General features: G+C 46.4%; 1 protein-coding gene across 1 annotated transcript in view; it reads left to right on the forward strand.

Moving 5' to 3' along the window:
• The window catches only part of LOC124645704 (laminin subunit alpha-1-like), a 73,394-nt gene extending 59,149 nt beyond the window's left edge, over positions 1–14,245 (forward strand). Inside the window, exons 21-41 of the mRNA XM_047185559.1 lie at positions 448–686; positions 993–1,277; positions 2,145–2,947; positions 3,252–3,413; positions 3,682–3,836; positions 4,284–4,538; positions 4,982–5,156; positions 5,550–5,709; positions 6,201–6,442; positions 6,730–6,925; positions 7,290–7,405; positions 7,655–7,824; positions 8,258–8,390; positions 9,881–10,042; positions 10,468–10,599; positions 11,030–11,176; positions 11,729–11,870; positions 12,245–12,416; positions 12,790–12,880; positions 13,309–13,537; positions 13,844–14,245. Coding sequence (XP_047041515.1) covers positions 448–686; positions 993–1,277; positions 2,145–2,947; positions 3,252–3,413; positions 3,682–3,836; positions 4,284–4,538; positions 4,982–5,156; positions 5,550–5,709; positions 6,201–6,442; positions 6,730–6,925; positions 7,290–7,405; positions 7,655–7,824; positions 8,258–8,390; positions 9,881–10,042; positions 10,468–10,599; positions 11,030–11,176; positions 11,729–11,870; positions 12,245–12,416; positions 12,790–12,880; positions 13,309–13,537; positions 13,844–13,986 — 4,309 coding nt within the window. The 3' untranslated portion in view covers positions 13,987–14,245. The remainder of the gene's footprint in view (positions 1–447; positions 687–992; positions 1,278–2,144; positions 2,948–3,251; positions 3,414–3,681; positions 3,837–4,283; positions 4,539–4,981; positions 5,157–5,549; positions 5,710–6,200; positions 6,443–6,729; positions 6,926–7,289; positions 7,406–7,654; positions 7,825–8,257; positions 8,391–9,880; positions 10,043–10,467; positions 10,600–11,029; positions 11,177–11,728; positions 11,871–12,244; positions 12,417–12,789; positions 12,881–13,308; positions 13,538–13,843) is intronic.
• Positions 14,246–14,404: the final 159 nt, after the last annotated feature.

Here is a 14,404-nt window from a genome sequence, read left to right on the forward strand (position 1 = left end):
GTAATTGTGACAAGAAGCAATTTTCGGGATGAGTCATGTAGAAGGAAATTGAGTGACTTATCCTGCTATAGTTTGGGAACTATTTTTTTTCACATTCAAATCATTCGGAATGTTCAATGAATATTAATGAGGTGTCAAGTCCCAATCGTCGATGTAAATGGACGTTACTCGAAGCAAAAGGCTCACTACTACAAACACCATAATTTAGAACGAAAATTTTCCAAATTTATAATATTTTCTTACCTCCCCACTCAGAGTCATTTAATGGTTACTTAAGCCATTCCTTAGTGAAGGATTTGTATGACATTCTGTCACTAAGGAGTGACTTAGTAATCATTAAATGTCTCTGATTGTGGAGGTTAAACACGTGACGAACGTACGTTTAACCTTTTGTAGTACAGTAAACAAATAATAATTTTAACAATAACACTAACTTTTTCCTCCCAGCCTGTTCGCGGGCAGTCGAGCCGCAGCATCGCTAGGAGTATCAGCAGCTCAAGCATGGTCCCACGTGGCGACGCAAGTGAAAGAAGCGGCTGCCGCCGCCGACGCGGCCAGCAAGGCGGCGGCCGCAGCCACGTCGCTGGCTCAGGGCAACGTGCCCATGGCGCATAGTGCTGCTAAGGGCAAGAATACCTCTGAGGATTTGAAGAAGAGAGGCGCTGCTGTACTGGCTAAGGCTGATGGTAAGTCCTTTGAGTAATAGACCATTTTGTATGTGTCTTGAATTCTCCGGTAGATCTTGTATTTATTTATTGGGAAGCCATTAAGGTTGATAAAAGTGTTTTCCATATTTTTTCAAATCAGTAGGTACTATGTCCAGTATCAAAGGGTGCGCACGAGTGCCTTTCCTTACCCGTTACTTAAACTTCCCCATACTCATAATAACAGCAGATATTTGTTAAATTAATAAAAACACATTTTGACAAATGTACATTATCAGCATGTCCTCTTTTTGTGAATGCCATTTCAAATCCTCTTTTCGCTCCTAGAACTCCGCAGCCAACTAGAACACCTCCGCCGCGGTGCTGACGTGGTGAGCGTAGTACTCCGCGGCCTCGGCTGGCAGGAGCGCGAGCTCAGCGGCCGGCCCCGCGCCACCGTACTCCCGACCCTCACGGCCGCCAACGACCAGGCCGACCGGGTGTTCGCCAGCACCAGGGTCCTGTATGATGAGGCCAGTGAGCTGAGGAGGCGGGTGCGGTACCATCTGAGGAGACAGCTGACGGAGTTGCAAAGACATGGGGATACGGCGTTAGGAGCTGCGCAGGAGCATGGTGAGATTTTTGACTTTGAATAAGATGGCCATACTTTTTGCGCTTGGCATTTCGTAATTTAAGATTAAAACCTTATTTATTTATTTAACAGTTTATGTACACATAAAAACACAGCCGAGAATAAAAATAGTAAAAAAATGTATCGGTTTGATCATCTGCTTGTTACACTGTTATGGTAATATTCCTAAACCAAAACGGTTATAGGTTACGTTTTAAAGGGATGGTTTCATCTTCATTGTATCTTCTATTGATTTTAGGAAGTCATTAATGTAGATTAGAAAAAGAAGCGGCCCTAAAACGCTTCCTTGAGGCACACCATAACTTTCCTGTAATCTGAAGGGTCGTTTTTAACTGTTTTGCTTATTGGGCGTATGCTATTTCTACTCTTTGATATTTGTCAGTTAAGTATTTCAATAATTTGTGGACCTCTAACTCCATGGTCATATAATTTGTCAAGAAGGGTTTGGTGATGGACATAATTGAAGGCTTCAGTCATGTCCATGTATAGCGTAGCAGTAGGAGTTTGATTTTCTATATTGCAATATAATGGTTTTGAAAGATCATGAATAGCCATATTGATTGATTTGTTCCTTCTGAAATCTTTTTGCTCTTGTGTAAATAGATTATGTTTTTCGAAGTACGTGTCAATTGCTTTATAAATATTTTTTTCAATAATTTTGGAGAACATTGGTGGTAAAGATACCGGTCTATAGCATGCAACGTTTTGTTTGTCATCTTTCTTAGGTGGTGGAGGGATATGGGCTTGTCTCGTGTACTTGTCCGATCAATTGAGTTATCATTGACTATTGTCATAACTTTAGCTAACACAACATAAAGTATTAACACCCTCTCTATTCTTATCATCAGTATCCCAAATCCGCGGCAACACAGTGCGCGGTGCTGAGACGGCAGCGGCACTGGCGGCGGCGGCGGCTGCCCGCGCCCGCCAGCACGCTGCTGCCAGCGCCACACTCGCGCCCGCGCTGCTGGCGCTGCAGCACCAGGTGGAGAGAGCCAGGCATGCCGCTCATACGGTCAGTAGTGTCTATATGTGTTATCATCAGACGGCCGCGGCACTGGCGGCGGCGGCGGCTGCCCGCGCCCGCCAGCACGCTGCTGCCAGCGCCACACTCGCGCCCGCGCTGCTGGCGCTGCAGCACCAGGTGGAGAGAGCCAGGCATGCCGCTCATACGGTCAGTAGTGTCTATATGTGTTATCATCAGACGGCCGCGGCACTGGCGGCGGCGGCGGCTGCCCGCGCCCGCCAGCACGCTGCTGCCAGCGCCACACTCGCGCCCGCGCTGCTGGCGCTGCAGCACCAGGTGGAGAGAGCCAGGCATGCCGCTCATACGGTCAGTAGTGTCTATATGTGTTATCATCAGACGGCCGCGGCACTGGCGGCGGCGGCGGCTGCCCGCGCCCGCCAGCACGCTGCTGCCAGCGCCACACTCGCGCCCGCGCTGCTGGCGCTGCAGCACCAGGTGGAGAGAGCCAGGCATGCCGCTCATACGGTCAGTAGTGTCTATATGTGTTATCATCAGACGGCCGCGGCACTGGCGGCGGCGGCGGCTGCCCGCGCCCGCCAGCACGCTGCTGCCAGCGCCACACTCGCGCCCGCGCTGCTGGCGCTGCAGCACCAGGTGGAGAGAGCCAGGCATGCCGCTCATACGGTCAGTAGTGTCTATATGTGTTATCATCAGTATCACTAACCCTACGGTCTGCCCTGCTGAGACGGCAGCATGCTGCCGCCGGGGGGCGCCGCAGCTCATATGGTCAGTTGTGTCTTCATGTTTGACGATTTTGGAGTTTTTGGATGCCAGTGTGTACTAGGCTTATATAAATCTTTATGAACACCCCCATGTCCTCTCCCTTCATACTCCCATATGTTCTACCCTTATGGACTTCCTTATGTACTTCCTTATGTACTTCCCCTATGTAATGTGATAAATAAAGCATAACATTCTTTGAACACAGATCTCAGTATCCCTCACATCCCCCCCGCTGTCGGCGGCGGGCTGCGCGCGCGCATACGCGGTGTGGGCGGCGTCGCCCGCCGTGTCGCGGCTCGCACTCGCGCTCTCATTCGACGGGAAGATGTCGGACGGACCGCTGCTGTTCCTCAGTGATGATACACAGGTTTGTATATAACATATTACGGACTTTTTGTGGTTTTTTTGGTTAATAGAAATCTATTGTCTAGTATCTATTTAAATGGTTTTCCAAAAATTGAAAAATATTTTGGTAAAGATTCCAACAATTGCTTGAGTTCTGTGAGGTTTAGTATCTTTAGTATTGTGAGGCTATTTTAGTTAAAGGAACCATATTTCTAAAGGCATCAATTTTTAAATTTGCGGTTGGTATTCAACGTACAATTTTCGTAATCACCATCTTGAAATGCTTGTAGGAAACAGAGAGATACATGAAGCTGTCAGTCGCGAACAGCAAGCTGCGGCTGGCGTGGCAGCTGGGGGCGGGCGAGGCCGTCATCCTGCACCCCGAGCTGCTGCAGGCCACGCACGACGACGCAGACCACACCACTTACAGGGTCGATATAGAACGGTCAGTACTACTGCTCTGTAGAGATACATAAAGATATCCCGCCCATATCCACATAGCCCATATCACCTAACCCTGTCACCAGCTGAAACCTAAAATTGGTTTCTGCACATAACATTGCACTATGTTCAGATATGACGCATAGTTCGGCGAGATTTCTAGCCCTATTTATAACTTAAATGATGGAGTCCGGCGACATGAGAACTGTACTCATAGGGTGGGAATTGGGGCACATTATTCCCCCTTCAGATATGGGCTTCAAATCATTCTTTTGTACTCACATAAATTTTATTTTGCTGTGCCCCACAGGGTCCTCAGTTGTATATAGCTCCAAGCCATTTTGTAACACCTACTCTGTAAATTATGGAATGCAAATAAATACAATTATGAACATTTTCATTTTCTTCTCTTCTAAAATTAAACTAAAACCAACAATCTTCTTCACTCCAGAGTATGGAACACAGTACACCTTCGTGTCGAGCGTCTCGGCAGCACCTCTACAGCTAACAGCCTGACCTCCGCTTCGAACTCCAGCGCTGCCTCCGCCGGTAGCCTGCAGCCGTCACAGCTGTGGCTGGGCTGGCCCGGCGGCGGCGCCGGCCTGCCAGCTTGCGTACATGCGCTGTATACTGATGATAGGACTGTGGGGCTGTGGAACTTTGTGCAGCAGCCGAAGGAGGCCCAGTGTACGGGATGTACGCAGAGGTAAGTTTTTATGTGTCGAATCTTTTCAAACAAGGCCTTTGTGCCTGACGAGGTATGTCAGATTAGGATATCGATGAAAAGGATCTCTATATTTCGCAAGCTGGATTCGGAATTAGATAATTATTATTTTCTTTACATTATGGCATCCCCTCAACTGCATGAAAAATGTTACTAACGCGAATTTCTAATTCTAAACCCTGATCAAAATAAATTAGTTGAACTTTTCCCCACTGTAGGAACTGTTCTCGTTTAACAGGTGTTCCCAATAATCTAACTATCAGTTGATTCGTCAACTAGAGATAGAATTTCTACATTAACCATTGGGCTAAATTACTTGTGTGGTAATATCCATTTTATCACCTTTTCGAGATCATTTTTGCCAAACAAATTCACACTTCATCGTCCAAAAAACCTTCATCATATCTTCATTCTCCTACCGTCAGATGGTACAGCGGTCGCGGCGACGAGCCCTCCATGGTGTGGTTCAACGGCGCGGGCTACGTGGAGCTGGTCCGCTCCCGCGCCCGCCCCGCCGACCGGAGGCAGTTCAGCGTCGCCTTCACCTTCCGCACCAGGGACGAGGATGCACTGCTCTTCATGGCGTTGGATACTGCTAATGTATGTATTACTTCTTCTGCTCAGCAAAAAAACACATAGGATGTGGTTGTGGGTGGGCGTTTTTAGGGGGCTGACTCTAAAATTTGCATGTCAAAAAGTGCGGTTTTGCGGCGAAGTTTGAATAAAATATTTAGAGTTTGAGTTAGCCTATCACAGACACAAATCTTTGGAAGTTGGTGCTAATAATAAGCCCCAGTGCTCTACGGGAATGCCGATCCTACGTCTTTACGTGCATCAAATTGTAAGTTTAGTCTTGTAACTAAGTCGTATTTAGCTGAACTTTCAAATGAGATGTAGAAATTATACTTTTCGTATTATTTTTTTTGTACAAACTGTCCTCTATATGAAAACTGGTTTTAACTGCACCTCACATCATCAATATAAAATTTGCAGAACCGTTCAGTGTCAGTGACACTCCGCGAGTGTCGGGTAGTGTTCACGGTGGAGTACGGCGGGTCGCGGCTGCAGATCACGGCGGCGGGGCGCCACTGCGGCGGCAGGCCCGCGCATGTGCAGGCCATCAGGGTGTTCGCCAGCAACAAGCTGGAGAAAGGTAATGTGCGATAGGATTGTGAAGATTTCATGATGAGATGAGAAATCGTTAAATAAGTTCATTTTCATGATTTTGCTGCGGATGTAAATGGAAGTATCAGACTTTTCCTAACTGAAAACCAGCCTTCTGGATCCAATGTTTTTTCAGGATCGCATCGTTGGACTTTTAAGCATGGATAATGATTATAATATATGTAATGCTCTCTGATTACCCCTTGAGGATTTTTTTGTGACCTTAACTTGTGCAAAGTATCGTCTGGGTGTCAAGCAACAGCCAGTCAAATGGCATTAACAATGACTACTGGTTCTTAAGGGTTCGTGTCCCTTACCTACCATATTTTTAACGAACACGTTTGCCATTATATAACTATTTTTCCACATTGCCACCTCGTTGGTATAAAAAAGCAGACAAGCTATATTTCTTCATTCAATAAATGAGTTGATGATGAGATGTGTGTGCGTACTGAGTGTATTGAGGAGGTCCTGTGGCAGGCAGCCTGCGCGTGAACGGCGAGGAGACGCTGGGGTCCCCCGCGCCGCCCGTGCAGGCCCCCGCCGCGCTGCCCGACCTCGCGCGGGCCCGCTACTGGCTCGGCGGCGCGCCCCCCGGGGCCCCGGGGCCCGCGCCGCGCCCGCTGCTGGGCTGCGTCGGGGCTGTTACTGTGGACAGGGCGGGCTATGATCTCATGGATGCACCCACGAGGTTTGGAGTTGAGCCGCGCTGTGGGGAGAGGGTAAGTGTCTAGACTTTGTTTTATTATTACTTTATAAAATACAGTGTTTCGCAAAAAAAATGTAGTTGATAATTAGACAGTAGTTCTGAAATCATTTTGCTTATTTAATAGTAGGAGGCAATACTTCTCACTCCTCGAAGTTAAGTACCAAATAGTCATTTTGTAAGTTGTCATAAGTAGGTACTTTTATTAAGTTATCTGGCATCAAAGTTGCTAACATTTATTTATTTTTGTACTTTTGCATATTACATATGTATGTACTGTTCTAATCATCATACTCCTTGCAGACGCTCCGCTCAGCCATCCTCAAAGGCACAGGCTACATCGAGCTACCATCCCCCCTCATCCGTCGCAAGGCCTCCCTGGGCATCTCCTTCAGGACCCACGCTCCTGACGGGCTGCTGCTTTACCGGCCACCGGCTGTTGACAACGAGCTTACTGATGATGGAGATAAGCATTACTTCGCACTGGTAATGAAAGCTGGTGAGTTTACCTTGTATATTCTGTCTGCCCTAATACAAATTCATGGCAGGTTTAGTGCATGCAGGGCAATTTGAACTTTGTGTGCAAAGGTAACAGAGTCTATATTACAATGTATGGTAAAGCTGCTGACAAAGAGTTCTCAGATAATGAAGATAAGCAAACAAGCCAAGACAAGCAACAATGCATTTGCTGTCGTTGCTGGTGAATTATGTACTTTGTGTGAAGATAATTAGGTATATAATACTGTAAATAATAAAAATGTTTCACATCATATATAATGCAGTATAGCCAGTTTTCTGAATTAACTTCCTAGTGTATGCATATAAGCATTTACGAGGTTGGCCTAAACCTTATTGTTCTGCAGGAGAATTAGAACTGGTAGCAGATGCTGGTAAAGGCGAGATGCGGTTGCGAACCAACGGCACCAGGTTCGATGATGGGAGGTTGCATACTGTCAGGATCATTAGGATGCATAAACAGGTATTCATATTATCTGAGTGAAAGTTTCTTTACTCACACTTATTTTCGATCTAGCTTCATCTATCGTGCGAAGCCCCTAAAAAGAAGTGTGCAATATCAAAAATTCTGGTACCTAATTGAAGGCCCTATTTATTTCTTCAATGACTTAAACTTAATCTCCAAAATGAACAGTTCACAGTTTTACCATTAACAGTACATCTGTTTAGCTTTAGAATATTCTAGAATCTTCATCTACCTCGTATCTTCCAGCTAGAACTATGGGTGGATGAGGAGCAACTGGGCAGCGGTTCGCTCCCGGGCAGCGCGTTCCCCGCGAGACCTGCCGGCATGTTCCTCGGAGGAGTCAGGGAGACACTCCAAGCGGCTGTCCCGCTTATTGCTTTTAAAGGAACCTTGGCGGATTTTATTGTTGATGCGCAGTGAGTTATGAAGCATATTATCTAATATACATAGGTACCTAGTGCTTTAAAACAGATCTAGGTGCAAATTTTTTGTTGAAATCTGAAGAAAAATACTTATAAACTATGAGAAGTTCTCCCAAATTTATACCTTTTGATTTTTCATATTTAGGTACCGAAGACCAAATGACCTGCTTTCCCGTGTACCTCTCCACTTCACTATTAAATGTTAATTATTTAAAGATAATGCCAGCATTTCCTTTCTAACAATCTTGAGAAGAAACATCGAAATAAACTCAGGCGTCACAATTTCTTTTGAAGATGTAAACTTGTGTCTCAAAAAATCTTTTTAATAAAGCATCACATCGATTTAAGCGGACCCGTCCAACCGCATGCAATTCAGACATTACATTACTTTTTCTACTTAAAACTTGACGAATGTTATGTTGTGTAGGCTAATAGGTCTACAGACGGCAATATCGTGGAGTGGGGCCGCCCTGGGCCGCGCGGACGGCTCGCACGCGCGGCCTCCTCGCGCTGAACCACGAGCGCTGCACCAGCAGCCTGACCATGCTGGCTGTACCAAGGTCAGTTCTACATGACTTATGTTCTATAGTGTACAGACTAATAGGGCTTCAGACAGCAGTATCGTGGAGTGGTAGCGCTGAACCACGAGCGTTACACCAGGAGCCTGACCGTGCTTGATGTACTAAGGTAGGATCCTTCATGTCTTCTGTTATTGTACTCATTAAACATCTAGAAGTTACTTCCTTTGATATGTAAATACAATTCATGGTTATTGGGAAGTTTTTCTTTAAATAGATAAACATGCTATTATACAGCTAAACATGCTTGTTCCTTTATATGTTATATGTAACACCAAAAATACTATGTGTCATCATCACCTGCCAAGCTTTTTACCAACTATGTTGGGGTCAACTTCCAGTCTAACCGGATGTAGCGGTGTAGTACCAGTGTTTTACAAGGAGCGACTGCCTATTTGACCTCCACATCAGCGGACCAAACTCCCCAGCAACACATGTCTGTCTCTAGGTTAGAAGAACCTTAAACATTGTCTAGCCTAGATAGGCGTGCCACAGGGCTCTATATTAGGTCCATTCTTATTCTTAGTGTACATTAATGATCTATCTTACCACCTCAAAAATATCTGCGATGTTGTATTATTTGCAGATGATACATCTCTCATCTTCAAAGGGACGGTTGCATGAATCATTTTTTACTGTAATTTTATGTCAATATTGCATATTGTCCTATACTGCAATATACAAATTAAATTTGATACAAATTAGTAGTGCAGCTGACTTGAAGGCCTGACGATTTAGCACCATTTACATCTACACATTGCAATCTACGTTGCAAATACGAATTCTATTACGTTTAGAGCTCCGTTTTGGACTCCATAACAGCGTAATTTGTGTAAAAGTGTAGCATGATGGACGCAATCAAAAGCTTTGGAATGGTCACAAAAGACTCCAATAGCATTTTAAGAATTTTCCCATGCATTATAAATGTGTTTAAAAAGTCTAAGGATATATTCAAAGTCGATAAATTGAAGGAGCTTTTGATTGACTTCTTACAATATTTTCATTATTTTTGGGGTGGATAAACATGAATAAATGTAATAGGGTCAAACGATCTGGCAAAGAACAGAGATAGGCGCTGGACGTAGGCTGCTTACAACCGAAAGGGACAGTGGACGTTCTATGTCGAAATGATGATTACCATGAAGATATGACGTTACTACCGTCACGTCGTTTAAACTTAGGGCGCTTTCAACTTCTGACGGCCGGCTGCGTTAGACGTACAGCGTACAAACGATCCTCTTGGTACTTCATACAAAAAGCGCGGTGCGGCAACAGTCCTGTTGTTGAGCTTTCGACGTACCGGCGCTGCAATGTTGCCGCACCGTGCTTTTGAAAGTGCCCTTAAAAGAAAAAAAAAATTAGGTTTTTTTTTCATTTTATGTCACACATCTTCATTCCCTAAAATATTCTCCTGTATTTTTTTTTATTTTGTTTGACAGCAGATTTCTTTCAACCTATTGCATCTCCCACAGACATCATCGTACACAGTAGAGGCCGGCGCCGTAAAGTTCGGGGACACAGCACACAGCCACGCGCACCTGCGCCTCCCTCGCTCCCCCGCGCGGCGCCGTGACCTCGCGCTGTCGCTTCAGATACGCACCTTTGCTACTGACGGCCTGCTGCTGCTGGCGCCGGTAACCTTACATATACATGTAGTTGCTCACCGCATTTATTTACCAAAGGAACACCAACAGCTTCTGTGTATACCCTCCACACCACCACCTCCATACTCCATATTAAAGAATCGCATTTCATGGCAATCCCTTTTTATTCAAGTCATCTCTCAGAAAATCCATCCGTCTTTTCTTTGGTCTTCCTCTTCCTCTCCATTCTTCCATGGAAACACTGGTTAAGGCATGTGTTCCACCCTTTCTCAAAACATGCGCGTAATATAACAAAATTTTGCCCCTCACATTTTCCCTTTAGTTTCAACATTCTCATTTCTGCTTCTCATTCCTTTTTTGGATGCCCAAAACTCTGATCCATCAAGGACGAACGTAAACATTTTTAAGTGCACCATATAACCTTAACCATCAATAAAATGTTGTTATTCGTACAGGGTTCCAAAGGAAAACCAAAGCAATTCATGGCGCTGGTGCTGCGCGAGAGCAAGCTGCGGCTGGTGGTGCGCAACCGCAAGCGCAAGGAGATCGCACTCGCCGCCAACGTCAGCGACGGCAACTGGAGACAGGTCAGTCATGATGATGATGTAAGGAGATCAGCCAACTGCGCAGGACATAATATTATAGTGCACAATTGGGTTATGACAGTGAAGGAATAGGCGCAAATGCTCGTGCACTATAATATGAGAACAGCGGCCGTGGACGCCATAATAATGCATAATATAGTGCACAAGCATTTGCGCAGACACAGGTGCAATCACTATTCCTTCACTCTCATAACCCGATGGGACGGCAATCCGACGAGAGACGAGAGATCAGGCGTAGGACCGACATTAACGTGCTCTCCGATGCACGGGTGAATCAATCACTAACTTGCAGACTCCGGCTTTGTGTTTACGGTTGTGATTTAAATAAACGGTCGTCTATGTTGTTGGTGAAAATGAGCCTTTTTGAGGAGACAAATATTAGTGTAATAACTATATGTTTATTACTATCTAGGTGTCAATCCGTGTATCACGTAACCGAGTGCAGCTATCATCAGAGGGCGCTGCGGTAACAGCCCGCACGCAGGCGTCTGCGCGCGCGCATCGACTGTACGTCGGCGGGTTACCTGCACCACCAGCACTGCCTCACCTGCCTAACTGGGTATGTGGAAACTGTTGAGGATTTAGGTGATTGTTTGGTATAAAACAGTATAACGTCCTTGCTTACATGCAGAACATTTTATTTATTCTGCGTCTTAAATTGACTAAACAGTCAATAATACTCTTAATTACTGGAGTAGACAGTAAACGCACATAAAGCAAAAATAATATTTTCTAAAAATAAAAACCTACGCTCTCGCTTTCTTCTTTGCCTTTTGTAGCGTGAACGTAACAAATGTTTAAAATAACTTACCCCGATTCCGGAGAAGTATACTAATATTCTTGATAAATTGATATAGGGTATTACCTACAACATACTAATAGTGCATAAATCATATAAAATAATGTATTAATAACTAGCTTTTGCCCGCGGCTTCGCTCCCAACTGACTTCTCTACTTTACCCTATTATTTTTTCATAAGAACCTTCTCCTGAGAATAACAAACACAACAAAAAAATAATTAGCCAAATTGGTCCAGGCGTTGTTGAGTTATGCGCTTACCAACACATTTTGCGATTCATTTTTATATTATAGATTATTGTCTTGTACCAGATAACCCTTGTGCGCGGTTTCCTGGGTTGCATCCGCCGCGTGTCGGTGAACGGTCGCGCGGAGGACCTGGTGCGCGACGCGCAGGCGCATCACGGCGTCGGACAGTGCTTCCCCAACGTCGAGAGAGCTGCTTACTTCGGAGGTCAGTCACTGTCATGTCTTACTGCAGATTTCTATACTTCACTTATCTATTTCAGGGACAGAATCTTGACTTAAGCCTGGTACAAGCTATGCCAAATCTTCGATAAGCAATTCAACGGGTAGCTAAGTTATTGCAATGAGCAGTTAGAAGACATAAGGTACCATGGAGTACGCCATGACTGATGATATTGTGTACGACAGCCATCATTGAGTACATTATAACCAAAGTCATATAGAATACTAAGTTAAAATGACTGACGCTACTGAGTGCCGTACAGCAGCCAGGACATCGTGACTACCTGGCTGCTGTAGTGTGGCGGCCTAGTGGCCTTAGGGATCATTTAACTTGAGGCTTAAAGTAGTGCATTTTTGTAGGCGACGCGTACGCGACATGGTCCAGCTCGTGGCAGCTGGCGGCGGGCGCGGAGGAGCTGCGCCTGCAGTTCCGCACCAGCGAGCCCGACGGCGTGCTGCTGGCGGCCGCAGGGCTGCTGCTGGAGATCAAGGATGGCGCCGTGAGTATACTGCCGCGTACACTCGTGCTCTAGCGAGGAGCTGCGCCTGCAGTTCCGCACCAGCGAGCCCGACGGCGTGCTGCTGGCGGCCGCAGGGCTGCTGCTGGAGATCAAGGATGGCGCCGTGAGTATACTGCCGCGTACACTCGTGCTCTAGCGAGGAGCTGCGCCTGCAGTTCCGCACCAGCGAGCCCGACGGCGTGCTGCTGGCGGCCGCAGGGCTGCTGCTGGAGATCAAGGATGGCGCCGTGAGTATACTGCCGCGTACACTCGTGCTCTAGCGAGGAGCTGCGCCTGCAGTTCCGCACCAGCGAGCCCGACGGCGTGCTGCTGGCGGCCGCAGGGCTGCTGCTGGAGATCAAGGATGGCGCCGTGAGTATACTGCCGCGTACACTCGTGCTCTAGCGAGGAGCTGCGCCTGCAGTTCCGCACCAGCGAGCCCGACGGCGTGCTGCTGGCGGCCGCAGGGCTGCTGCTGGAGATCAAGGATGGCGCCGTGAGTATACTGCCGCGTACACTCGTGCTCTAGCGAGGAGCTGCGCCTGCAGTTCCGCACCAGCGAGCCCGACGGCGTGCTGCTGGCGGCCGCAGGGCTGCTGCTGGAGATCAAGGATGGCGCCGTGAGTATACTGCCGCGTACACTCGTGCTCTAGCTCGTGGCAGCTGGCGGCGGGGGGCTAGGGGGGATTTAAAAGTAAACAGAAAAGTACTGATCTGCTCCTTGAACTGGTACGCGTGGCGACCTTGGGTTGGTTGATCCCATGTTCACTACCTCCTTAAAACCAACCTGAGACCACTTTTTGGAACCGTGCAACTAGTGTCACCATTCAGTAATAGAGCCTGCATTTTCAAACAAAAATATAAGATTTTTATTTATTTATTTAATCTTACTTTGACTTGAGTTTGAAGCGTCTGTTCCCGCAGGTGGTGCTGTCCCGCTCGTGGGGCGGGTCGGAGCGGTCCCGCATCGCGTGGCGGGCGGCGGGCGGCGGCGCGTGCGACGGCGCGTGGCACTCGGTGCGGGCTCGCCTGCGCCCCGCGCTCGCCCTTCAGCTCGACGACAATGAGCTGCTGCGAGACTCACCGCCTACAGCATTGCTCGACGCGCCTGACGCGCCACCACCCACGCAGTTGTACATTGCTGGACTGCCTGGTAAGTACTAAGCTTTGTCGTCGTAGTCTTCTCTATCAGTTGAATGAACTGACATTATGACACCATTAACAGCTAAAATACTTTACTTAATCCAGGAAATATAAACGCACAATAATTCGTATTTTTCTCCTCCTTCTATAGGTGACCAACTTAATAAGACACCTACTATTTACTGACGAAACCTTTTGCTATCTACGATCTACTGTTAGCCACTCCTACCCACCATCACAAACCAGATACTTAAACATATCAATACACACCAATTCATACGAAAAAAAATATTTTTATACCGTACTATATTTCCAGAAGGTGTAATGGAGACCACGGACGGCGGCAAAAACTTCAACGGCTGCATCCGAGAAGTCGTTATAGGAGGACAAAAGAAAGACTGGAAAGAAATGGAGTCGCTTCACAATGTCCTACTGGACTCCTGTCCCATACCACAGTAGACCTTATGCCTCAAGTTATAAGGTTCAAATTCTAATGTAACGAGCACTATGCTTCGTTCACACAGTGCCATGTTTAGCCTAGCGTGGGCCGAGACTTGTACTTATGAAATTAATTGATGATTAAGATTACTGCCAAAATACCGGCGACAATGTCTAATCGATTTGGTTATAAGCCAATGTTCTTTTAAAATCGTACATTGTTGTGACTTACTTGCCTCTACCATTCTTTATACTTAATCGAATGTACTTATACCAATGTGGAAAAAATAATATGGGCCGGGCCAATAACATGAAACATAAATGGACCTAAATCGACCAATGTACAAAGGGGAAACCGTCTGTAGGATCCCTAAACAATGTAATAGTCTGCAATGTGCCTTATATTGTGTAGTTTGTACCAAAAAGTGCCATTACTATA

This window comes from Helicoverpa zea, chromosome 3, assembly GCF_022581195.2.
Source record: "Helicoverpa zea isolate HzStark_Cry1AcR chromosome 3, ilHelZeax1.1, whole genome shotgun sequence".
Lineage (NCBI taxonomy): Eukaryota > Metazoa > Arthropoda > Insecta > Lepidoptera > Noctuidae > Helicoverpa > Helicoverpa zea.